Source organism: Equus quagga, chromosome 1 (genome assembly GCF_021613505.1).
Source record: "Equus quagga isolate Etosha38 chromosome 1, UCLA_HA_Equagga_1.0, whole genome shotgun sequence".
Lineage (NCBI taxonomy): Eukaryota > Metazoa > Chordata > Mammalia > Perissodactyla > Equidae > Equus > Equus quagga.
Genome location: NC_060267.1, coordinates 95,949,838 through 95,973,674, shown reverse-complemented (window position 1 = coordinate 95,973,674; position 23,837 = coordinate 95,949,838). Strand labels below are relative to the sequence as shown.

At 57.1% G+C, this 23,837-nt stretch overlaps 1 protein-coding gene across 1 annotated transcript; it reads left to right on the top strand.

Moving 5' to 3' along the window:
- Positions 1 to 8,797: 8,797 nt before the first annotated feature.
- Positions 8,798 to 21,858, top strand: LOC124249761 (epididymal-specific lipocalin-9-like). Its single transcript, XM_046681102.1, has 7 exons — positions 8,798 to 8,893; positions 9,333 to 9,469; positions 9,770 to 9,843; positions 10,268 to 10,378; positions 10,709 to 10,762; positions 21,397 to 21,603; positions 21,719 to 21,858. The coding sequence occupies exons 1-7, from the start codon at positions 8,798 to 8,800 to the stop codon at positions 21,856 to 21,858; spliced, it is 819 nt and encodes a 272-aa protein (XP_046537058.1).
- Positions 21,859 to 23,837: the final 1,979 nt, after the last annotated feature.

Here is a 23,837-nt window from a genome sequence, read left to right as displayed (position 1 = left end):
CGAACCGGCAAACCCCAGGCCACTGAGAAGCGGAATGTGCGCACTTAACCGCTGTGCCACCGGGCCAGCCCAAGCTCTTGCCCATTTTTAAAGTTAAGTTGCTTCCTTCCTGTTGAATTTTAAGAGTTCTTTGCATCTTTTGAATACAAGCCTTTTATCAGATACGTCTTTCGTAAAGGTTTAATTTTTAAAGACATTCTCTCTCACAGTAGGACTGCTTCTCAAATAGCATCTGGGAAGACTGCGTGGCTTATAAAGGAGACCATGCGGCGTGGGCACGGAGGAAGGAAGGATTGGAATTTTTCTATATAAGAGAATTTTAGCAGGTCAACAGATGCGTCCCCCATACACACACACTGCCGTAGCCAGTGGCTTTTAGTCTTGTTTGCATCAGACACAGATGGAACTTCGAGACAGTTGACAGCTTGTCTGAAATCGCGACCCAGGGCTGTGCCTTCCCTAGCTTTGGTTTTTATTCATGACATTGATTACGTGAAATACGACCTTGCTGACATTCTGTTTTATGTTTATTGTCTGCCTTCTCCATCTGGAATGGAAAACTCCATGCGGGCCGGCGCTTCGGGTTCCTGCCCCTCCCTCAGCCCCTGGAACAGAGCCTGGCCCCCGGACAGCTCTCAGTAATAAGTGTTGCACGTTTGAAAATGAAGGAATTAAAGGATGTATCCTTTGCTTTGTTCAGAGACGAGGTAATGTCTGATCAGTTTTGAGAGTGTTACTAATATCTTTGGACAAAACTCATCAGTTTAGAGCATCTCTGCCGGTCACTACAGGTCATGATTCGTCAATATTTTGTATTTACCTGGAATAACGCTCAACCACCATGAGTGATAAAATACACGAAATCATTAGCAGCATTTTTTTTCTTTGAAAATTCATCGTCTCCTAGAGGAAAAAGAAGAAAAAAGTAGATTGTAAATGGTAAAAAGTGACACCTTTGCTGCCTTCCAACGATGGCTTAATGGACTCATTGATAGACGTGGGGACGCCACCTAAGGATCTGCTGGGAGCACTCAGCCTCAGGGCGAAGGTCTGCTCGCTGTGGGGAAACCGCTGTCGGCTGGAATCTCCTCAGGGCGCTGCCCCTCCTCTGCCTGAACGCCCGCAGCCTTGGACACTCCTGATTCCCTTCAGTGTCCACCCTGACGGCATAAGAGAAATGCAGTCAATCTCTCCACCAGACAGCTGTGGAACTGAAATGAGCTCTTGACGGGGAGTCTTCCTGAACTAGGAGGAGGTCACCTGCCCCAGAGTTGGCTTTTTATTCTTTTTCCTCACAGAAGTAGTAAGATGGATCATTTGTCCCAAGACTAGGGCTGTCTGAACACATGAGCTCCCTCAGAGGCAGATTCTTGTAAACAGGCATTAAAGTCTAACTTCAAGGCATTCAGTTATAACCCGGAACTTCTGGCTCCAGCCAATGCCCCGAGCTTATCTTGGAAGTTTGACATGGGATTTCTGTTCACAAGCCTGTAGCATTCTGTGTTGAACCTGGAATAAATAGAGGTCTCTGATCCTTCATTTCTTCATTTCTCCACATTCATTTAATGAGCAAGATGCTCTGGATCTGCACCAGCCAACCCAATAGCCACTGGCCACATGTGGGCAATGAGCACATGAAATGTGGCGGGTCTGACTTGAGATGTGCTGTGAGTATACAAAACACACTGTGTTTTGAAGACAAACACAGGATGAAAGGAAGAAATTAAAATATCTTGTGAATAATTTTATATTGATCACATATTGGAACAATATTGGAGTTAAATACAAATATATGATGAAATTTAATTCACCCGTTTCTTTTTACCTTTGGTAGTGGCTACTAGAAAAGTGGACATTATAAAAGTGGCTCACATTCTATTTCTACTGGACAGTTCTCCTTTAGACAACACCACACTGGGCTGGCTTCCGTTGGGCAGTTTCATGTCCCCACACTGTGACACTGACCATCTGTTAAATTCCAGGGCATTAGAAACGCCACCTGGATGGAGTAGGAAAGGGGTCTTTCTAGCAGTGTGCCCTGGTGACATCACTCCCAAGGCAGGCGACACTTCTCCTGCTATCATCAGACTCTCCCATCTCCCCACTGATGGTCCCGGTACCTTGGTGAGCCAACCGAGGACGTCCTATGAGGATGGACGTTTTCCAAGCGTTCTGTCCTCGGGTCTCTGCACAGTCATGAGCCCGATGCTGTGCCCAGCTCTCATGGGCCAGAGCCTTCTGTGGGTGGTGACGTCAGCACACCCTTTGATGATGCAAGCATCAGAAAGTCAAAGTCATAATGATGCATCTGCCAGCAGGGCTTCTCGTGGTTGCCAGACGACGGGACTTTGTCCTGTTTGAAAAATTAAAGGACATTTTTAAATGCTCTGTTGCCTTTCATTTCCTCTGCTGTGCCTCCGTGCTTCCTAATGCCTAGTCCTTGCTCACGGGGAGATACCTGGCATGGCATGTGTGTTTATGTATACAATGAAGAAAAGGGCAGCAGCCTTCTCTCTTCATCCTCTGGGCCAGGGCCAATTCACCCCAGGAGAGCAAGTCCCTTCTTAACACTTTTTAGAATGTTGTTCTAAGCACTTATTTTTTTCTGATTATAGAAATAACACATTTTCATGTTATGAGATCAGTCAGATGCAAAAAAGCACAAGGAAATGAAATGGAATCTCCCCATCCTGGGATAACCACCTTAATTTGTGATCAGAACGTGCACCTTTATTTATTTTGCCAAAATTATCAATGTTTCTTCTCCAGCTTCTGAGTTCTGCTCAGAAAGTCTTTTCCAACTTTAAGAGCAAAAATATAATCTTCGGTATTTTCTTCTAATTCTTTACCTGTTTGGATCGTTGGGTGTTTACTTTTGGCAACTGTTTCACTGTGGACCTCCCGTCCCGCTGAGACGCGACTCTGCTGGAGGCGGAGCGATCACGCATTTTCTACGCGGAAACCCATCACCCAGCAGCATCTCCAGAGCGGCCCATTTGAAATATGAACATTCTCGTGAAATAAATTTCCATTCCTAGACTCTGCCTCATTGACCTCTTTATCTCTTCCTGCAAATACACTACACTGTCTTAATTACTGTAAGTTCATACTGTACTTAATGCTTTAATTGAGTATAACTGAATATAAACTGCATCTACTTAAAGCGTGAGATGTGACGAGTTGTGACATATACACAATGGCAGACACGTAAAACCATCCCCATCACCCCCCAAAACCTTCTCCTGCCCCTCTACGGTCCCTCCCTACCCCCCTGCACCCCAGTCCCAGCCTGAGAGCCACTGATCTGCCTTCTACAGCCGTGAATTTTGCGTCTTCTCTGGAATTTTACATAAATGTCCTACTGTGTGTGCCTTTTTTGCTCAGCAAAATTATTTTGAGATTTATCCCGTGTGGTTGCCAGTCTTGAGCGTCTTTCTTTTCCCAGCAAGGCAAAGCAAACCAACGCACCCACAACACACGGGCTCTTTTCAAACTTTTTCATGACTTATTGTTCACCCGCATCTCTGGGCGATTGTCACGGCCTCAGTAACTACCCTGTGGCATCGTGGCTGTGGGGGTGTCAAAGGCGCAGAGTTGTTTGTGGAGGATATGTTTTTATCCCATGGAGTCTTTCCACCCAGGAACACGGCCACATCTGCCTGGTCTCCAAAGCTTCTGTTGGTTCTTCAGGAAAGACCGTCGTTCATTCGTGTGGATCTTGCTCATTTTCACATGATTTCTGTCATCATCGTGAACAAGACCTTGTTTATCGCATTTCCCATGACCACCACGTGCACACAGGAAGGCGATGGCTTTGTGGACAGCCCGCCACCCAGCAACGCTCTCGCCGTGCCCAGGCGGAGACCTGCGGGCACATGAAGACCAGGGGCTCTGCTTCTGCAGTACGTGCCCTTCTCGTTTGTTTTTCTTCTTGCGTTTATTGCGAAGCACCTCAAGTGTGTAATAAGCCGTCCTCCTTTGTCCCATTCCTGTCTTTGGAAGAACGCCTCCAGAGTTCCACATGAGGAATGGCGGCTTCCTCTCGTGGACGCCCTTTATCAAACTAAGAGTGGCATCGTGGCCTGCTGGATCATGTGTGGTGGCTGAATTTCATAAAAATTTCTTGGCATCTGGGAAATGATTTTAGTTTTCTTCCTTCAACTGCTAAAGTAACGAATCGTGGGCCGGCCCCACAGCCGAGTGGTTAAGTTATCGCGCTCCAGTTCAGCAGCCCAGGGTTCACGCGGATCCTGGGTGCAGACCTATACGCCACTCATCAGGCCATGCTGTGGCGGCGTCCCACACAGAAGAACTAGAATGACCTACAACTAGGATATACAACTATGTACTGGGACTTTGGGGAGAGAAAAAAAAAAGGAAGATTGGCAACAGATGTTAGCTCAGAGCCAATCTTCCTCACAAAAAAAAAAAGTGATGAATCACACTACAACATCTTCCAAGGTGGAGTTGTTCCTCCACGCCTGGGTGTGAGGTGTAACGTTTTACTACGAAACTAGAGTCGGTGTGCCAACGTTTTATCGGGAGGTTTGAATCTGTCCCTGAGTGAGGTAGACCCGAATTCTCTTTTCTGCACTTGCCTCGAGCGCTCTGGACACAGGACGGCAGCACCCAGAGGTGCGAGGAGAGCGCCTGACACTGTCTGCAGCTTTCATAGCTCATGGACTTGCCGATCCTGGGGGCCCGGCTCCCCACCTGCCTCTGGGTCCACTAGGTCACGAATGCAACTCTGCCCTGTGCACCCTGCCTGGGGCCTTGGAGTGGGTTGAATAGGGTTCCCCCAAAACTCACGTCCATCCGGAACCTCAGAATGTGGCCTTATTAGGAAAAAGGGTCTTTGCAGATGTGGTTAAGGTAGAGCTTGAGATGAGATCACCCTGGACGTAGGATGATCCCTAAACCCAGAGACTGATGCCCTTAGAAGAAGAGGACGCACAGAAGCCACGTGAGGACGGAGCAGAGGCTGGAGAGACGTGGCCACAAGCCGAGGAGCCTGGAGCTGCCAGAGAAGAGTCCTCCTCCGGAGCCGCTGAAGGGAGCACGGCCCTGCAACACGTGGATTTTGGACCTCTGGCCTCCAGCACTGGAAGAGGATGAATTTTGGTTGTTTTGAGCCCCTCGTTTGAGGTCCTTCGTTACAGAGACCCCAGGACACTGACACAGACTCTTGGGTGTCATGACTCCACTTTGCCCACGAGAGACCTGAGATAGCAAGAGGTCAAATGACGCACAAAATCCCCCTCTGGTGCAGAGACAGTACCAGAAGCCAGGTCCCTGGCCCCCAGTCCCAGGTCCCCCCATCGACCGTGGAGCCCTGGACATTGGTTTTTCTGGGCAGGCCTGAGGATTAAGACAAGCCACCTCAGTCCTCACAGTTCTGGAAATTTCTCAAAGTTCTCTGGTGATAGGAATCAGAACTGTGCCTGCCTGGGAGAAGGCACAAGAGAACTTTCTAGAATGAAGGATAGGTTCCCCATGTTGACTGAGGCATGGGATATCGGGTACCTCATGTGCCAAAACCTATCCACATGCACATTTAGGACGTGCGCCTTTCACTGGACGCAGCTTTCATCTCCACAAAAACAAATGAGACAGACTGTTACCTGAGTTTCCCGCCCCGTTCTGGAGGGAGCCCTGCCCGGGGGCTGACTGGGGCAGTCGGTGGTTCCACTGCGCCGACATGAGTGCCCAGCTGGATCCTGGCCAGGTGACCACACTCTCTGCCCCCCACGCCGGGCCACTGCTGCCCGAGGCCCTGCCTCCCTCGCTGGCTCCGTGAAGCGGACATATCGACACCTCAGAGCTGAGGCTCACGCTGCGGCCGATGCGCTCCCCCACCCAGAGCACCTACAGGGAGAAGATGCCACTCCGTGAGGTGCAGCCCCCGCCGTCCCGGAAGGTTCCAGAGAGTGCGCCACCTTCCAGCTTGGGGCCCTGGGAGGGAGCTTGGGGTCCTGGTCACAGCTCGGCCCCTCCCGGATCCCCCCAGGCTATGACCTCCTAGGGGTCAGGCTTCTTAGAACATGGAGCTTGCTGGAAGGCCAGGAGGGTGAGAATGTGGGGAGGGGCCTGGGCAGGGGAGAGGACGTGGGACGTCACACTCACCTGTGCGCTGTCCTGGATGAATTTCCCTAGGAAGCTGAGACAGGGTGTGACCGGCGGGGGGGGGGGGGGGGGGTCTCTCCCTCACCCCCACTGCCATGCCCCATCCCGTTCAAAGGCCACTTCCCAGAGCGGAGTCAGAAGCAAGGCGGCGGCAGCTCCTGTTCTCGGTTGACCTCAGAGAGGGACGTGGCCTCCTGAGGGGACAGGGCGTCACCTTCCGAGGCCAAGCCGACCTCATTCTCCGCAAGACCCCTCAGTACAGGAGGAACTCCCGCCCACGCGCAGGCCGCGTTCCCACGCGTTCCCACACGCGGCCCCTCCTGCTGTGGTCAAGGGGACTTTGGAGATGCAAGAGGCTTGGGGGGGCGAGCTGGCCCCTCCCCACAGCGCGGTTCTCAGGTCCTCAGCTCACCTCCGGACCCTCTGGAGTCCTCTCTGAGAACTTCAGCCGGTTCTGACACCAAATTCAGGACACTGAGGACCTGTCCTCCCAGCCGGGCTCCTCAGCCTGCGAGACGGGGACGTGCTGTGGAAGGCGAGACCCCCATAGTGCCCACAGCATCCTCTCCTCCGACTGAGCGGAGGGCTCTCCTGCCCGCCTTCCCGACAGCACCCTCGGGAGCAGGCTCCCCAGTGGGTGGAGCGCTGACATGGACAGACCCAGGGCCCATCCTGGAACCCCACTTCAGTCTCCCTCCAGGAGACTCACAGTCCATGTGGAGAACCCAGGAACGCCGGCCTGGAAGTGTGCCTCCCTTCCCGCCACAGTGTCCTCCTCCGGCGAGGGAAGGAGGAGGTGGGGTCAGGGCAGAAGAGGACGTCTGGCCTGGAGGCTCCATGCTGGGGAGTGGCTGGAGCGGGACACTGAGGGGGAATCAGAAGAACATTTCACACTCCGGGATCACAACCACCATGGGGTCCATCGCAGGTTCAGAGGGAGATGCTGTCCCCACTCTGGGTCAACCAGACCCACCCCCAGAAAGGGGACATCGGAGCCCTTTGCTCACAGGTGCGGGAAGATGGGCTGGGAGCAGGAGTAGCCTCGCCCCTTAGAGCTCGCCCCGCCGGCTCCGACCTGCCCCTCGGAGCTCACCCTGCCACCTGCACCGGCCTGCCCGTCCCCCTGGGGCAGGGTGTTTGGGCTGCAGAAGCACCCAGGGGGCGCGGACCTGTCGTCTGGGTTCCCTCAGGACGTCCCGGCTGGAGGCGACATCCGTGGTGGCCTAAGAAAACCTCTTGACGTGACCGTTGGTCATCAGAGCTCTCGGGTGGTCTGCTGAAGAAGGTTCCTTCAGCAGGTGAGGGGCACACCTGCTGTGGGGGGCACATTAGGGGACTGGGGGCTCACAGCTTGTTAGTAGCAGAAGAAAAGCACATCTACCGAGTCCTTCTCTCCACCAGGGCATCACTCCACCTCTGCTTTTGGCCCAAGGCCCACTCCCTGCACCCTGTGGAGGTCAGGGGACCTGGCCTGGGCTGGCCTGGCAGGAGGCCCAAGAGGAGCCCTGTGATCCTCCACACACTACACCACATCCGCCGACCTGTCAAGGCCTTCTCTAGTCGGCCTGGAGCTGCCCCGTGGAGAGCCATCCCCGAGATTTAGAGAGGGAACCTGGGAGAGGCACCTGTGTGGGCACCTGCTCCCAGGTAGGAGGGCGTCTGCCGGAATGGCTGCTCCCAGGGGAGAGGGCGTCTGCTGGGATGGCTGCTCCCAGGTAGGAGGGCGTCTGCCGGGATGGCTGCTCCCATGAGAGGGGATCTGTTTCCAGTTGGGGAGAAATGGTCATATGTGGGTCCCCACAGGTCTATGGTTGGAGTAGGAAGTCACTCTGAGACCCACATGTTGGAAATCTGTGGATGCTCCCAATTTCTGGGTCGCTCAACTAGGTCCCCCAGGGAAGGGAGGGGTCTGCATGAAAGCTCCAAGCCCTCCAGGAAGCGTGACTCATGCATTTGCCAGTTCGAGGAGCATTTGCCTGTGAATAAGATAAAGTGTGGACCAGGGAAGTGGTGGAGGGCACCGACCCTGGACGTGGGTCAAGGTAGGGGTGTTCTGGGTCCAGACCAGGCCCCAGCTGATTGTCAGCAGAAGCAGCTTCATGTTGGAAGAGCTGGTGGGACACCGCGTGTCCACAGAAGTGAAGACATGGAAGGCGGTGGCCGGCTGGGGTGGCTCCCTGCCTCCTTTGTGTCTCCCTGAGGGTTAGATCCTCCAGGCCACGTGACAATTCCGGGTACCTGTGCTGCCTGGGTCATCTTTATGTGGACGCCTGGTCATAGTCTGTGAGGAGAATGTGAACCTGAAGGAGCAGCTCACGATGCCCACCTGGCTGAGGTGGACGCCGATGCCCCAGGCTGTTCCAGAGCCCCCGGAAGTGAGCCTGCTGCTGGAGTGGGATCAATTCTGGGACTGTCATCACAGAGGGGGCTTTTTAGGGCCAGGTTCTCTGTGTGATAGGAACACCCACGAGAAACCACAGCCTCCCCACATCTGTTACCTCGTAGACAGCCTGTCACTGACATCGTGAGCCGTCGGGGGCGGCTGTGGTGGCCTTTGGCCCTGTGCCCAGGGTACAGAGGGCGTGCCGGAGGACACGGTGCCGCGGGGCCGGAAACCACAGTGCAGAAGTGGGTATAAAGAGTCTGGGCCTCGGTGAGGCGCTCGCTGGAGGGGATGGCGCTGCTCCTGCTGAGCCTGGGGGTGAGTCTGGTCTCCGCCCAGCAGCTTGACCTCCGAACCATCGTACGCAGGAACTACAACATAGCCAGGGTGGGTCTGGGGCCTGGGCCTTCCCAAAGGGCCTGGTTGTGGGGCACTTGTCCTCCCTCAACCTGGAGTCTCTGACCTGTGACAAGGGTGCTGCTCCTGGGGGGACCCACCTCTCCAGCCCCAGCTGTGACAGCAGCCTGGGAGGGCAGAGGGGGTCCTGGGAGGGCAGAGGGGTTCCTGAGAGGGCAGTGGGGGTCTTGGGAGGGCAGAGGGGGTCCTGAGAGGGCAGTGGGGGTCCCGGGAGGACAGAGAAACGTGCCTGGGAGGGTAGAATGGGTCTGGGAAGACAGAAGGGGTCCTGGGAAGACAGAGGGGGACCCTGGTTGGAAGCCCTATGCCCAGGGGCCTAGCCCCAGGAGGGAAGCACCAAGAGACCCAGACCATCCCATAGGCAACCCCTCCCTCCCCGCCCCACAATCCAGCAGAGCCTTGTCTGCAGGTTTCCGGAGATTGGTTTTCTGTTTCCATGGCCTCGGATGACATGAAGCGGATTGAAGAAAATGGGGACCTGAGGGTCTTCATACAGAAGATCAAAAGCTTAGAAGATGGTGGTCTGAAATTCTATTTCCAGCTCATGTGAGTGTTGCCCACATTAGGGACTGGGGAGACGGATGCACCTCCTGCCCCACCCCCAACGCCGACCCTCACTCATGCACCCACCCTCCGTCCCTGTGGGAATCAGCATCTGACCATTCCCTGGGGGGTTGGGGGAGGCCCCGGGATGAGGGGGGATGATACAACCCCCTAGAGTCCTGAGGTGGGGCTGGGGTCAGGGGAGATGAGGTGGCCGTTGGCGTGGGTGGAGGGAGTCCTGTGCCAGTCACACCCCTGGTGGGACTGGAGCTGCACTTGGGGGGTCACCCAGCTGGTCCTCAGGCTGCTGGGGCAGTGCGTGGAGGTGCCCATGGTCTGCGAGAAGACGGAGAAGAATGGGGAGTGCACCATCTCCTGTAAGTGGACGCCGGGAGTCCTGCTCCTCGGGGCCTGGCAGGCTCTGATTCGGGGGATTTTGTGGGACCTCTTGGGGGCTTGACTCTGAAGTGAGAGGACCCTGCCTGGTCCGTGGGCCCCATGGGCCGCTGAACAGCCCCCTGTTGGGAAGGTCCCTGGCCCGGGCCCGGGGAGGCAGGGGGGCCAGCCTGGGGCTTGGGGGGCCAGAATGCGGGGGTCCATCAGGGCCAGCTGCACAGCAAGGGGGCAATCTGCTGCCACTGCCACCAGCAACACCACAGGGGTCTCCACCTAAGTGGGCACCGCGTGCTCAGCCACCAGGCCCGCCGTCCACACCCGCGGCCACACGGCACACCCGGTGCCAACCCAGGAGTACTGGGGTGACAGAGGAGGGCGGGGCACTCTAGCTCAGTGTCCCCCCAGACGAGGGGGAGAACCGGGTGCTCCTCGCAGAAACGGACTACAGGGTCTACGCCACCTTCCACCTCCTCAACCTCCGGAACGGCACCGAGACTCAAGTGCTGGCACTCTACGGTACGGCCTTGCCAGTCTCCCGGCTGCTGGGGGATCCCTCCACTGGTGACAGGCCCCATCCTGCAGGGGTCTCCACCCGACAGGGCTCCCACCTCCGTCTACCCACAGTCAAGTTGTATCATGGGGCAAGGGTGCACCGAGGCCAGGCTGTCTGGCGTGTCCACGCCCTGCCTGACTCGAGCCCCCGCAGCCTCAGCACCGCCTGAGACCCCTGAGACCCTCCCCACACATCGTCCCAAATTATCAGCAAAGGACCCTCGGCCCCCATCCTTCTGTCCTCAGGACGGATCCCGGACCTGAGCCCCAGCTTCCTGAAGAGATTTGAAAAAGTCTGCAAAAAATACGGTCTCGGTCCTCAGAATATCGTCAGCCTGATCGACAAAGGTAGGCCCCGTGCGGTCCACACCAGCAGCCGCAGCCGAGAGCCGAGCTCCGGGCAGCATTCTGGCTCAGCCTGGCCCTGGCCCGGCAGGCCGAGGGTCTCACCAGCTGGGGGCCATCTGAGAGCCCACTCTGTCTTCCCAGACCCCTGTTTGAAGTAGAAGAGGCGAGGAGCCGGCCAGGCCTCGAGGTGCGTGAGCTTTGACTCGGGCGGGGGTGGCACTGGGGGCCGTTGGGGGAAGCTGGGTGTGGACGGTGGGCGCCACTTCTCCAAGCCCGTCCCTCAGCCGACCTGCCGGGTTTTCCTGCCGAAGTCACGGGAGCCGTACGGGTGGTGGGGCTGAGCAATCATGAAACGTGCCCTGTGTTGGTGCCCCTACGCTGCCGTCACAAAGGGCCACACCCTGGGCAACTTAGAACGGCAGGAACTCGCTCTCTCGCAGGGCTGGAGGCCAGAAGGCACAGCGTCACAGGGCCACACTCCCTCCGGAGGCTTCAGGGGAGGGTCCTCCTTGCCTCTTTCAGCGTCTGGGGGCTCCAGGCATCCCTCCATCTCTGCCTCCGTGGTCACAGGGCCTCTCACCTGTGTCTGTGCATCTCCTCTTCTGTCTCTTATAAGGACACTTGTTATTGGGTTGAAGGCCACCAGGTCATCCACGATGATCTCATCTCAAAATCTTTACCTTAATCACATATGCAAAGATCCCTTTTCCACATAAGGTCCCGCTCACAGGTTCTGGACACTGGGATTTGAACGTGGATGTGTTGGGGGGGCACCATTCAGTCCACCACAGGCCCCTTCTCCAAGCTGCCCTCCTTTCTCAGGAACCAGCCCTGCCCCGGTAAAGTGACCCCCTTCCCCCGGACTGGCCTCCAGAGCCGTCTCATCCAAGAGCCAAGGACCCTGAGGCCTTGGTGAGGGCCCGTGAGGTGAGATGGTGGTCCACGAGGCCCTGCCCCCCAGCCCCCCCCGGATCAGTGGTCCCTCGAGGAAGACTATTAACAGATCAGCAGCTGGGACAAGCAACGCCTCGCCATGTGTTGGTGAATACACAGGGGACCCGGCCAATCCACCGTTATTCTGCAGATTGAAAATGGTTGCCCATTGGGTGTTCATCCGAGACATATGATGTGTCCACGCAAAACCTCTCCACAAATGTTCACAGCGGCTCTGTTCACAATCACCCAACTGGAAACAGCCCGACTTCCCCCAACAGAAGAACCAGCTGGCCCCGGGACACAACTCAGCACAGAGAGGAACAAGCTGCATGGATCTCAAGGGAACTATGTTGAGTGAAACAGCCACCTCAAAAGGCTGTGGCGTGTGATTCCATTTAAAAAATATTCTCGAAAAGACAGAACTGTAGACATGGAGAACTGATTCCTGATTTCCAGGGGTTAGGGATGGGGAAGGGGTGAGGGAGGCGGGTGTGGTTTACACAGGCAATGGGAGGGGTCCTCATGGGGATGGAAAGTCCTGTATCCGGACTGTGGTGGTGGATCCAGGGACCCAGAACTAAATACCCACACTGACACACTCGCACACTCACACAGTCTCACACTGTAACACAAGCACACTGACACGCTCGGCTCAGTGCGTGTGAACGGGGAAATATGCCTGGTGCGGGGCGGGGCAGGGGTGGCACCAGTGTCCCCATCTGTGAACACCGTCCTAGGGCTGTGAAGCGGGGAGAAGGGGTGAAGGGTATCAGGGACCTCTGTTTACTTCTCACAACTGCATATGAATCTACAACTATCTCAAAATAAAAAGTTAAAAAGAGAAAGTGTTTGTCCTTCCTGCCAAGTCAAGTGAGAAAATGCCATAGGCTCCTTCCTGGCTGCCTTCTGTCCCATCCCTGCCTCCTGGTCCCCTCTGCCCCCACCAGGGTGCCCTCCGCCTCCCCCACTCCCCTCAGATCACACCTGCTCTGAAACCCTCAGCCAGCTCCTGTACAGCTCGAGGGTGGGGCAGCCAGGCGGGGCGAGGAGGGGCTCTCCTGGCCCCTCTGCACCCCAGTCTGAGGAGCAGCTGGCCTGCCCCCCTCCTCAGGTGAGCATAGCCTGAGACCCTCCCCATGGCTCACTGCCCAGAAATCTCCGAGGTGGGGACATGGACTCCTGGGATGCTGGGGGATGAGCCCAAGCCAGCACCAGTGTCTGCTTGTTAAGAGCTGCAGGGGGCTACTTTGGGACCAGGGCTGGGGGCGCTGGCCCTCTTCCCTCAGGTGTTCCAGGCTGCAGGGGATGGAGAGCCCTGTGCCCCTTCCAAAGGTGCTGGGTGCTGAGACAGAGCAGCCGCATGAGAATGGGGGGCTTAGGGCCGCAGCACTCCCACGGCCAGCCTGGCCTCCAGCTCCCTGTCCGGAACCTCGGTCGGGCCTGCTGGGCTGTGGCCGGGGACGTGTAGGAGGCTGCCCACTCGGCCAGGGCCTGCTGGCATGGAAAGTTGGCATTTGGGTGGCTGATGACAATGCCTGCAGAGGCCCTGGACCACAGAGAAGACCACCTCAGAAGGAGCTGCAAAGGGGAGCTGAGCCAGAGCCAGGGGCTCCCCGGGCTCCCAGCCAGGCGGGTCACAGCCAGCTCTGGTGCTTAGCGTGGGGCTGGGGCTGGCCTGTGGGCTCCTGCAGCCCGCTCAACCCCAGAGACCCCCGGGTGGGCCAGGTAACAGGTGCGGTGGGCAGGGATGCTGGGACCAGGGCCCAGGGCTCAGGGCAAAGCGAGACTCAGTGGAGCAGAAGGAGAAGACCGGGAGACTGTCATCGCTGCTGGCATCTGGGGCGCTGGGATCAACCCTCAGGGAGGGTTCAGACGGATGGACAGCGAGCCTGGTGTCCCCAAGGCTGAGAAAGCCTGTCAAGGAGAGCAAGTCAAGAAGACATCTGGTCCCCTCCAGAAGCCGGTGTGATCCCGAACGGGGAAGCTCTTCTTGGTGTCTAACTTCACCCTACTTACTGGGATTAAAAGTGACTTTATTCTCAGTGAAAAAGGACATTAACAATCCCTGATGATGGTTGCATACCCCACCCCACCTGGCCCGTCACAGCACAGCTGTTCACGTCAAGATGTACCAAGAGGGCCACACAAAAGGAGCCAATGGCCAGGGAGGCCGGGGCTGAGCAGCGCCCCAGGGTGGGGAGGGAGGCAGCGCAGGGGCAGTTTCGGAGGCTGAGTCTGGCAGGGGCGGGGGCTTCAACGCTCTGAATTTCCTGGCTGACCCAAGTTGGGGTGCGGGATGCCACCCCACCACAGCGACCTGAGTCACTGCTGCCCGGGCTCCACGGCCCGACGTGTGTGTGGGAAGCCCGGGACAGGGCGGTTCTGGAGTCCTGCTCTCTAAGTACCTTGGGGTCAGACCGCAGGGCCCTGGGAGGAGGAAGGAAGGGCCGCTGCCCCCTCTCCGCCCGGGGGTGCAGGGCGACAGGCATCCATGCCTGCAGCCGTCCTCTTTCATCTTTGATTTCCCCCATGGCTTCCAGGAAGGTGTCTCTTCTCTCTTGGCCTCGGATGACAGAGGGCAGGACCAAGGTCCCCTGTGGGTTTCATCCAGAATGTTTCATGCATAATGAGGACCCACTGCTTCATTTCCTTCTCCCTGAGGAGATCCGGGCCATGTGGAACTCCTGGCAGTGGGGAGCCAGATGCAGGGAGCCGGGGCCCCGCTTGGGTGGGTCTGAGAGCAGAGGAGGGGCCATACCGGGCCATCTGCCCACCAAGAGTGCATGCCTTCCCTGTCCAGGCGTAAGGCCCTGCGTGGGGCGGTCCCAGTGGCTGCCTGCACAGCAGGAAGCAGGAAATAGCAGCTGGTGGCATGTCTGTGGCTGACTCCCTGGCTGCCGTCTAGACTCAGGATGCTTCCCAGCAGGTGCTGGCTGCTAGAAAGAGGGCCAAGGAGGAAGGGCCTTGCCCCAGAGGCCAACACGCGCACATCCAGGAGGAAGAGGGTTTAGGGCCCCAAGGAGAGAAGGGGGCACAGTCCCAAAGCCCCAGCGCTCAGCAAGGAGCGGTTAGTTCCTGTCCAGCCAAACCAGGCGGGCGGCACTAGGGGCTTGTTGCAGGAGGGGAGAGGGCTGGGCGAGGACAGCTCACCCAAAGGCCCCCATCCTGTACCAGCCAGTGTCACCCCAGGCCTGGCACCGTCCCTGCACAGAGCAGGCAGACCCTCAACTGGCTCTAGGGCCTGGGATGGCTCAAATGCATGTCCAGACCCTGTGGGACACATGCAGCCTGGCCAGGCCTCCAGAGCCCCTGCCACAGGGGGACCGCCGGCTGGCACCTCGCCCTGGGCACATCCATCCACCCTGTGCCCACCTGGGATCCCACTTTCAAAGCTCTCCTGAAGCTGAGATTTTCAATTATTCTCAGGAAACGTGCCTGCGATTGCATCCTCCCCCAGTGAGCGTGGGCGCAATGCCCAGCAGTCTAGACAGGCCAGGGCCCCTCAGGGCATTTCAGAGCTCCCACACCCAGCAAACGCACAGGCGGCAGGGACCAGGGCCAGGCTGGGCGGAGCAGGCCCGGCAGAGGCGGTGAGCTCAGTGTGGACGCGCCACGGCACACATGGAAGACACTCCCAAAGGGATTGTGAGGCCAGCTGGGCCTGGCCGGACCTGTCACAACGCGCCTCCAGGACGCCGTGAGAAGTCAGAGGAACCTGACGGCGTGGTTGGCATGGTGTACCCACTGTGATGGCGCATGAGCACCGTACCAATGGCATCGAGACCGGCAGGCCCCGCCCCGGGGTAGAGCCCACGCATGGGCGAGCACAGCCTCCCCAGCCTAAATGTTTCACGGCTCCCGCTAGGCGAGCCCCAAACCGGTCTTTGGAGGTCCGACAGGAAACTATCGGGGAGGCGCTGCACCCAGACCAGGCTCCCTGCTGCCCCCAGGAGCTGTCACCTGGAGCATCTCCCTCCCTCTTGCTTGGTCCTCCAGAGGTATCTCTGGTCCCCCACCCAGGAGAGTGCTGGGCCCAAGTCTATGGGGAGCGGCCTGGCAGAACCAAAGGCAAGAGACCTGCCCTTCCCAAGGTCACCAGGGCTCGAGTCTCTGCCACCACCCCCAGCTCTGCTCCTCTGCTCGGGGAGGGCACAGAGGACCCGTCAGAGATAAACAAAGCTGACACTAGAGCAGTAAGGACAGATCTTAGTGAGCCGGCAGCAAGACCGTATCGAGGAGGGCCGTGAGGCGGTTCCCTTCTGATACATCCCCGTGCCTCTCCCCTTTGCAGCTCTCAGGGAGGCGCGGGTACCTCTGGTGCATGTGCTCAAGTCCATAGGCAACGTGGGCTGTTGCACCTTGCCGATGTTTCCACGTCGATGGACTCGGTGTTTGCACCCAGCACGGCTGACGGGTTTATCCGTGTGGATGCACACAGGCCTCTTCATCCCGTGTGTTGCACACAGGGTTCCTTGTTTCCGTGTGACTGTGCGACTTGACTGACCCGCTCCTCTGCTGGGAACCTGCGGGATGCACCTTCTTCCCCCGAGCTGTGCACAAGTGCTGGCCCCAGGGCGTGTGCATCCCCATCCAGCCAGAAATGTCCAAATGACGCCTAAGTGGCAGCCCTCCGCAGCCAAGCGCTGCCCCCTCCACCAGCAAGTATTGCTCAGACCTGCCCTCATGGACAAGGAAGAGCGGCCCCTCGTCTCTGCGCCTGGCTCCTGCCGTGGGAAGCGCCTCCTGTACGGAGGGCCCGCAGCTCCCTCCTCTGGGAGCTGCCCGTTTGGCCTCCTTGCCCATTTTCAGTTTGTTCTCTTTTCTTTTGTTGGCTTTAGGTCTACTGTGGCCATCAGTCCAGCTTTGCTCCCCATGGCAGCTGTCTTGCCGGCTCTGTCATCGGCCGTTCACCCGCTGGATTTTGCCTTCTCATTCAGAAATACAGAAACTTTCAGTCCCTTCCCCTCCCCTTGCCGGTGTTGTCTGTCTGCCTGCTTGGGGACCAGCACTTATAGCAGCTCAGCGTCCTGTGTCTGCGGCCCACCAGCTGTGTGACCTTGGTCACAGTTCTTGACCTCTCTGTGTCTCAGTTCCTACACCTGAAAACTGGATAACGAGTGCACCTACACCACAAAGTTGTCCTTACAAGGACTAAGTCAGCAGACACGTGTAAAGTCCTTGAAACAGAGGCTGTGGCCCGGCAGGACGGGGGAGGCGGGCAGGTTCAGGAGCTCATGGGCCCGGCAGCAGACTCCCTGAGCTCCAGATCAGGGCCAGGTTTGCAGAGGGCCAGCGTGGCTCTCCCTTGTCACACGGGGGGGCAGAGGGTCCCGGGCGGCCTGAGGTGAGGGGAAGGATAGCTGCTGCCCGGGGACTCGCCTCATTGCGCGGTTTAGGGGAGGGGTCTGGCTCTAGCTTAAGCTGCCTGGAAATAACTCATCCAGTTGAACCTTTGTTGGTAAAGTTCAGATCTTTTCTACACGCATAGTATCCCACTCCATTCTTTCTCCAAAGGCCCCATGTGATGGATCTTTTACTCCAGTTTCTTTGCCCTGAAACTCACAGTGCCTTGCCCGGGGCCTCCCAGCTGGGAAGCAGCACCACGGGACCCCTAACTCCGGTCCCAGTCTCTTTCACGTGACCTCATGCTGGGACCCCAGGCCAGGCCAATGGTCAGCGGGGCTGTGTCCTCTGGGCTTTGACTTTCTGTCTGTTATGTGTGTCGTCTAAAATAACCAGGAATCATCATGCCATCATCTCCTCTCCATGCCCAGCCCGGGGGGCTCCTCATGTCTCGTGGCTTCAAATACACAGAGCCCGGCAGTGACTTAGATCTACCCTGTGGCGCCCCCTTCGCCCCTGGACTCCTGAGGCGCACGGCACCTGCTGGTGCCACACGTCTGCTGATGTCTACGAGGCTCCATCCACTCCCACGTCTGGAACGGAACTCCCGATTCGGCCTCCACCTCTGTCAGTGGCTGTGCTAAATGTCCAGTCGCTCTGGCCGACAAGCCCTGAGTCGTCCTGAGGTCTCTTTCTCCCACAGCCCTCATCCAAACCCTCAGCAATCTTTGACTCTCTTTTCAAAACAGAATTGACTCCTCTTCACCTGCTCCACTGCTCCCACCTGGTCCAAGCCACCCCTTCCCTCCCCTGGATCATTGCAGCAGCCTCCCCATTGGTCACTCTGCTTCTGTCCTGCCCGACAGTCTACTCTCTGCCCATCGGCCGCAACATCCCTGTTCAAATGGGACTCCGTGTTCTGCTTCCATAACGTGGAGCAGCTGCAATTAGACCAACCCCTGCCCCACCACACACACACACATAACCAACAAGTCTGCATAAAATATAAAAACAACCATCTAAAGGTATTGGAGAGTGACCAAAAGACAGCAGACACTGGAGAGAAGTTGACACTGGGAAGAAGAAAAGAGCACTGGATCAGCTCTCCCCCCCCCCCTTATTTTGGTTAACAGCTTTCTGCCTGAGCACAGGCCCCATTCAGCTCAGGCTGGGCAGCTAACGCTCAGATAGAGGCCTCGATCTTCCTGGCTTAAAGAACCAGGGAACAAGCTTCAAGGCAGCCAGAGCAACTGGGAAGGAAGGGGATCCTAGAAAGGAGCGTGCCACACAGCATGAGCCCCAAATCCGTGTTTGCACTCTGTCCACACCCCTGCTGGCTCCTGGGCCCAGCACGCCTGGGACAGACTCTGCAGCCCAGTTAGGCCTGAATGGATGGAACAGACATCTCTGTCTCACCACAGGGGGAACAGAGCTTGAAGTTTCAATCCAACCAAGGAAACTGACTGCTAAAAACTCTTGAGAGGAACAAAACAGAATCCAGAATCTAAACGGCACCATTCGCAGTGTCTAGGATACAATGCAAGATGCAAATACACGAAGAGGAATGGAAGCCATGACATGCTGAGGCTGAGACAACCGCGACACTTGAGTTTCCAGACTAGGACATCTAAGCAGCTATTGTCACGGTGTTCAAGGAAACAAAGGAAAAATACGCTCCTAAAGAACTAAAGCATGGACTCTCAGAAGAGAAAGAAAAACCACAAAAGAAACAAATAGAAACCCCAGAACTCAAAATATATATACATATAACATCTAAAATTGAAAACCCACTGGACGGTCTTAGCAGCAGATTGGAGATGACCGAAGAGTCACAGAACCTGAAGACAGATCTACAGACATTATCCATTCCAAAGGAGAAAAAAGGTTGAAAAAGACGAATCACGCATCATCAGTCTGTGGGGCGCCGTTGAAAGGCCTGACGTGTTTAATTGGAGTTCCAAGGGAGAAAAGGGGGAGACGCAGAAAAAGGGGGAAAAAAAACCCAAACCTTTTAAAAATAATGGACCAAAAAAATCCCAAATTTGGTGAAAGACATAAATTTATAGATTCTTGCCACTCAGCAAACCCCAAGAAGAGTAAGTACAAAGAAACCAGCCTCAGACTAATTTTAAAACTGCTGAAAACCAACAATAAGGACCTTGAATGCCACATTGCACACAGGAAACACAGCTGGAAGTAACAGCTTCCCATCAGAAACAACGGAGGACAGAGGACACGGAGCAGCAGCTTGAAAGCGCTGAAAGAAAAATAAACCTTGTGGAAACTAATAAAGAAACCTAACTACGCTGTGCAGGGAGGCCTGCAGGGCAGCCCCGGCCCCAGCACATCCTCAGTCACTCCAAACCGGAAGTACAACCACTTTACCTCTGAGGGAAGACGTCTCTCCCACCCGGCAACAGCCCAGCCAATCAGAAACGCTGCAGCCCAGCCAATCAGAAACACTGCAGCCCAGCCAATCAGAAATGCCACAACCTAGCCAATCAGAAACGCTGCAGCCCAGCCAATCAGAAATGCCACAACCTAGCCAATCAGAAACACTGCAGCCCAGCCAATCAGAAACACTGCAGCCCAGCCAATCAGAAATGCGACAACCTAGCCAATCAGAAACGCTGAAGCTCAACCAGTCAGAACTGCTGCAGGCCAGCCAATCAGAAATGCTGCAGCTCAACCAATGCAGAGCGTTCCTGCCCTGATCTGTCCCTCTCCCGATGGACTTTCCTTTAGAACAGCCACACCCTCTGCCCTTTTCTCTATAAAAGCAGCTCCCTCCTTTTTCTCTGGATTTGTTCATGGTTTGCATAGCACATCTGAAATGGCAATTCTTTTGGCTAGTCCCAAATAAACTCATTTTGAGATAAAATAACAGGCAAGGGGCCGGCCCTGTTCACGCACTCCACTTCGACAGCCCAGGGTTTCACCAGTGTGGATCCAGAGTGCGGACATGGCGCTGCTCATCAGGCCATGCTGAGGCGGCGTCCCACACAGCACAACCAGAAGGACCTACAGCTGGAGTCTACAACTATGTACTGGGGGGCTTTGAGGAGAAGAAATAAAAGAAGAAGAAAAAAAAAGGATTGGCAACAGATGTTAGCTCAGGTACCAATCTTAAAAAGAGGAAAAAAGGAGCCAGTGGACAGAGGGGCCCAGGGGCCTGCCTCTGTCTGCAGGCAGGAAGGCCAGCACAGGACACTAGCCTCATGTGTTCAAGACTGACCTCAGCTGCCAATTCGCCCTGGAGTATGAGTGTGGGGATGAGTGGGCCCCCAAGGGCACAGCCCCACTCAGAGGTGGGGTCTTGGTTTAGAGCCATGTGGCATGGACCTGGGGATGCTCGTGCCGGCAGCTCCGTGCCCAAGGATGGCAGGCAGCAGGACCCAGGCTTCTGCCCCTAAGGGCCCCTAGTCGGCCGGGCCTGGCAGCCACTCTCAGGGTGCAGAGACTGCTCCTGCAGCCAGGTGCCACGAGGATGGGGCGCACTGCCCCTGTGCAGGCAGGGGCTCAGCTGCAGAGAGTGGACAGGTGTCCTTCTCGGGTGGGCCTGCGGTCACCCCACTGGGGGCCCTGCCCCTCTCCCAGCCCTGTATCAGCCCCAATGTCCTCTGCAGTTTGGGGACAAACTCTGCCTGGAGGTGGGGTGCCTGACTCTCTACCTGATCAACTGTACAACCATGTGACCAGCCTAGTGGTCAACCCGATGGGGACGGGCAGCCCCTCAGGGAAGGAGCCTCCAGAGCTGCCCAGGCAGCAGCACGCTGGTTGACCAGACCTGTCGCCGACCCAGGAGCAGAGAGGGACACCGGCCTGGGGAGGTCAGCGCCCAGCCTCCAGCTGGAGGCTCCGGTCACACCCACCCTCTTGCTTGGCCTCACCTACTGCAGCCCCCAGGGCCACCCACACACTCGCTCACACACACACACTTGCACACTCACATGCTCACACGGCCGCCCTCATGGGCACCGTCCCACTTGCCTGTGGCTCAGCCTCCCCCTGTTTTGGGTGAGGGAACGGGGGACTGTCACTCCTCCCCCCTGGCCCAGAGGAAGGAGAAGTCACTCTCTTCTTGCCCACGCCAGCTCAAAATTTCTCACCAAGACACAAACCCTCTCGGTCCCAGAGAGCAAGCACTTGATGCCCCCAAGGCTCCCATCCCCCCATGGCGCCCCAACACCCCCATGGCCCCCATCTTCCCAATGTGCCCCAACACCCCCATGGCCCCCATCCCCCATGGCACCCCAACATCCCCACGGCCCCCATCCCCCATGGTGCCCCAACACCCACAGGTCCTCATCCCTCCATGGTGCCCCAACATCCCTGTGACACCCCGATGCCCCCAGGTCCCTACCGGAAACCTGCTCCAGTGGCCCCCTGCCCACAGCCCCGCCCACCACGACCCTCCTCATGGCAGCAGGTGGACCCACAGTCTCTTGTGTTCCACCGCAGTCTGGAGACCACCAGAAAGCAGGAGCTCTGGCAGGTGTTTGAGGACATCTGTGAAAACCCTGGCCTCCCCAAGGAGCAGATTGTGGCCCTGGACCCCGTCAGTGAGTCCCACCTCTCTCTCATGCCCTCAGGTCCCCTGGCTCAGTGGCCCATTGGCCTCAGGTGGCCGAGGAGGGCAGGGCCTGGGGCCCACCAGAGGCCACTCTGCTCCCTCAGATCACTGCCAGAGGTTCAGAGACCGGCCACAGGGGCTGCTGCAGCCCACAGGGCTTCTCGAGGGCCTGGGCTACACAGAGGGCCCTGGGGGGCAGAAGGGGCATGCTCTGCGTCTGCGGCCCCTGCTCCCTGGCCCCTGAGCTGCCCCACGGAGCCTCTGCCTCCCTCCGGGGCAGGAAGGGGTCTCCCCTAAGTGCCCACCCGCCCCCACCCCCGTGCTGTCCCTTCCCCCATCCTCAGCCCCAGAGACAGTGAGCCAAGAAGTGGGGGCTTGGTTTGGGGGCTCACTGAAGCCCTTGGCTCAGCTCCCCCTGCTCCTCCAAACCCTCCAGGAATTCCACCAGGAACTCTGCCCATGCCTCTGTGCACCCCCGTCCCGGTCCCTGCCTGGAGGGGCTCTGCCACCCTGGGGAAGAGCCCAGGATCTCACCCTCGGCAGGGACCCCTCTGTCCAGTGCTCTGCCCCTCTGCTGCGGTCCTTCCCTGCTCAATAAAGATTCAAAAAGATGACTCCTGGGTCTGTCAGAATCCCTGAGAGGGTCATTTCTCTCGGGGCTGCAGAAAGGAGCAAAGGGAAAGAGGGAAACATCTTCCCCAGAGAGAGTACCTGACCAGGAGGGGCCAGGACCCCTCCCCACCGCTGCGCATTCACATAACTCAATCACAAACTCACCAAGTCATGACCAAGTGGTGTACTATTTTTTCACCTTTTCAAATATGCAAACTTGTATCCATTAGGACTCTTTTGGCTTGAAATGACAGAAAATCTTACACACACACAGCTTTAGCAATCAAGTGGAATGTGTTGGCTCTCACATATGAAATGTGCTGAGGTAATGCTGCCTGCAGGCACGGCTGTATCCAGGCACACAGATGCCATTTTAGAACCCCATCTCTCTCTCGCCTCTTTTCTCTTTCTCCCTTCTTGGCTCTCTTTTTGGGCTCCACACACAGCTGCCAGCAGCCACAGACCTACCTACCTCAGGATTCGGTGGAACGAGCTCACATCTCTCTCCAAAGTCCCTGCAGAGGCCTCTGAACCGCAGCCCGTGAGTGTGCCTGGGCTCTGGCCCTTCCTGCACCGTCTCCAAGCCGCGGGGTGGGTGCTCTCGCTGCCTCTCAGTGGCCAGGCCTGAGTCACAAGTCCTCCTAGAGTCAGGGGTGAGGGCAGCTTTGCCCAAAGCCCAGCATCTAAGAGGAGAGAGAGGACGCGGTGAGCGGATGCGGGAGTGGAGGCACAGGTCTCACCAAGGTGCACACCTTGGCCACCTGCCTCTCCTTCCTGTGACGTGACTGCACCTCGATCTCCCAAACACCCTCGGCCGTCCCTGGGGGCCGACCCAGAACCCCAGTCACGGTGCCAGCTCCGGGTTGGAGGGGTCAGCCCAGGGGTCCCCCTCGGCAGGGTGGGCAGGTCAGAACACTAGCTGCCCGACACTCCCAGGACCTCATCGTGAGTGAGAACAGGGGCAACCCCATAAATCTATCTCCCTAGTGGGAGTGAGACCCACATGCCACCTCCTGAAACTTCTGGGAGACATACAAGGAGGGGCTCCAGGCCTGGCAGGAAGTGAGGGCTTTCTCTGTCACTGGGACGATACTCTCTAAGCGCTTGGCACAGGCTGTGTTACCCCCCTTCCTGTGTGGGCGCCAAGGGGCCACACTGCAGGGCCGAGCCATCTCGGCCTGCCCCCGCCCACAGCTCTGACGAGGGGTGTCACAGGCAAGACAAGGTCTCCCGCCGAGGACTCTGCTGCGGGTCCACACACTGGGCTGGCTCCCAAAGCTAGCAGCGCGCAAAGACTACAGAGAAGAATCCAGTGGAGGAAAATTCAAATGGCCGGTAAAAATACGCACATGTGCTTAAGCTCAGCAGCAGAGAAAGGCTCATTAAAGCCATAAGGAAGGCTATTTCCAACCGTCCGATTGGCAAAAATTAAGGAAAAATCAACAATTCCCAATTTCAGAATTAGCGACAATATGACCACTGCTATCAAAGTTGGACACACCTTCTTTGAGCCAGAAACCCCACTGTGAGAGGGGAGACATCCTACAGAACTGTCCCCACTGGGAGAAGACAAAGCTTCCAACACCTTCCTGTCACTAGAGATCCAGGATG

What these genes read in the sequence shown, in the direction of transcription:
- LOC124249761 (XM_046681102.1), top strand. Translation starts at nt 8,798, where the DNA reads ATGGCGCTGCTCCTGCTGAGCCTGGGGGTGAGTCTGGTCTCCGCCCAG. An exon ending in TGGGGAGTGCACCATCTCCT is followed by an intron (nt 9,844 to 10,267) that starts GTAAGTGGACGC and finishes GTGTCCCCCCAG; the next exon opens with ACGAGGGGGAGAACCGGGTG. An exon ending in CGTCAGCCTGATCGACAAAG is followed by an intron (nt 10,763 to 21,396) that starts GTAGGCCCCGTG and finishes CGATGCCCCCAG; the next exon opens with GTCCCTACCGGAAACCTGCT.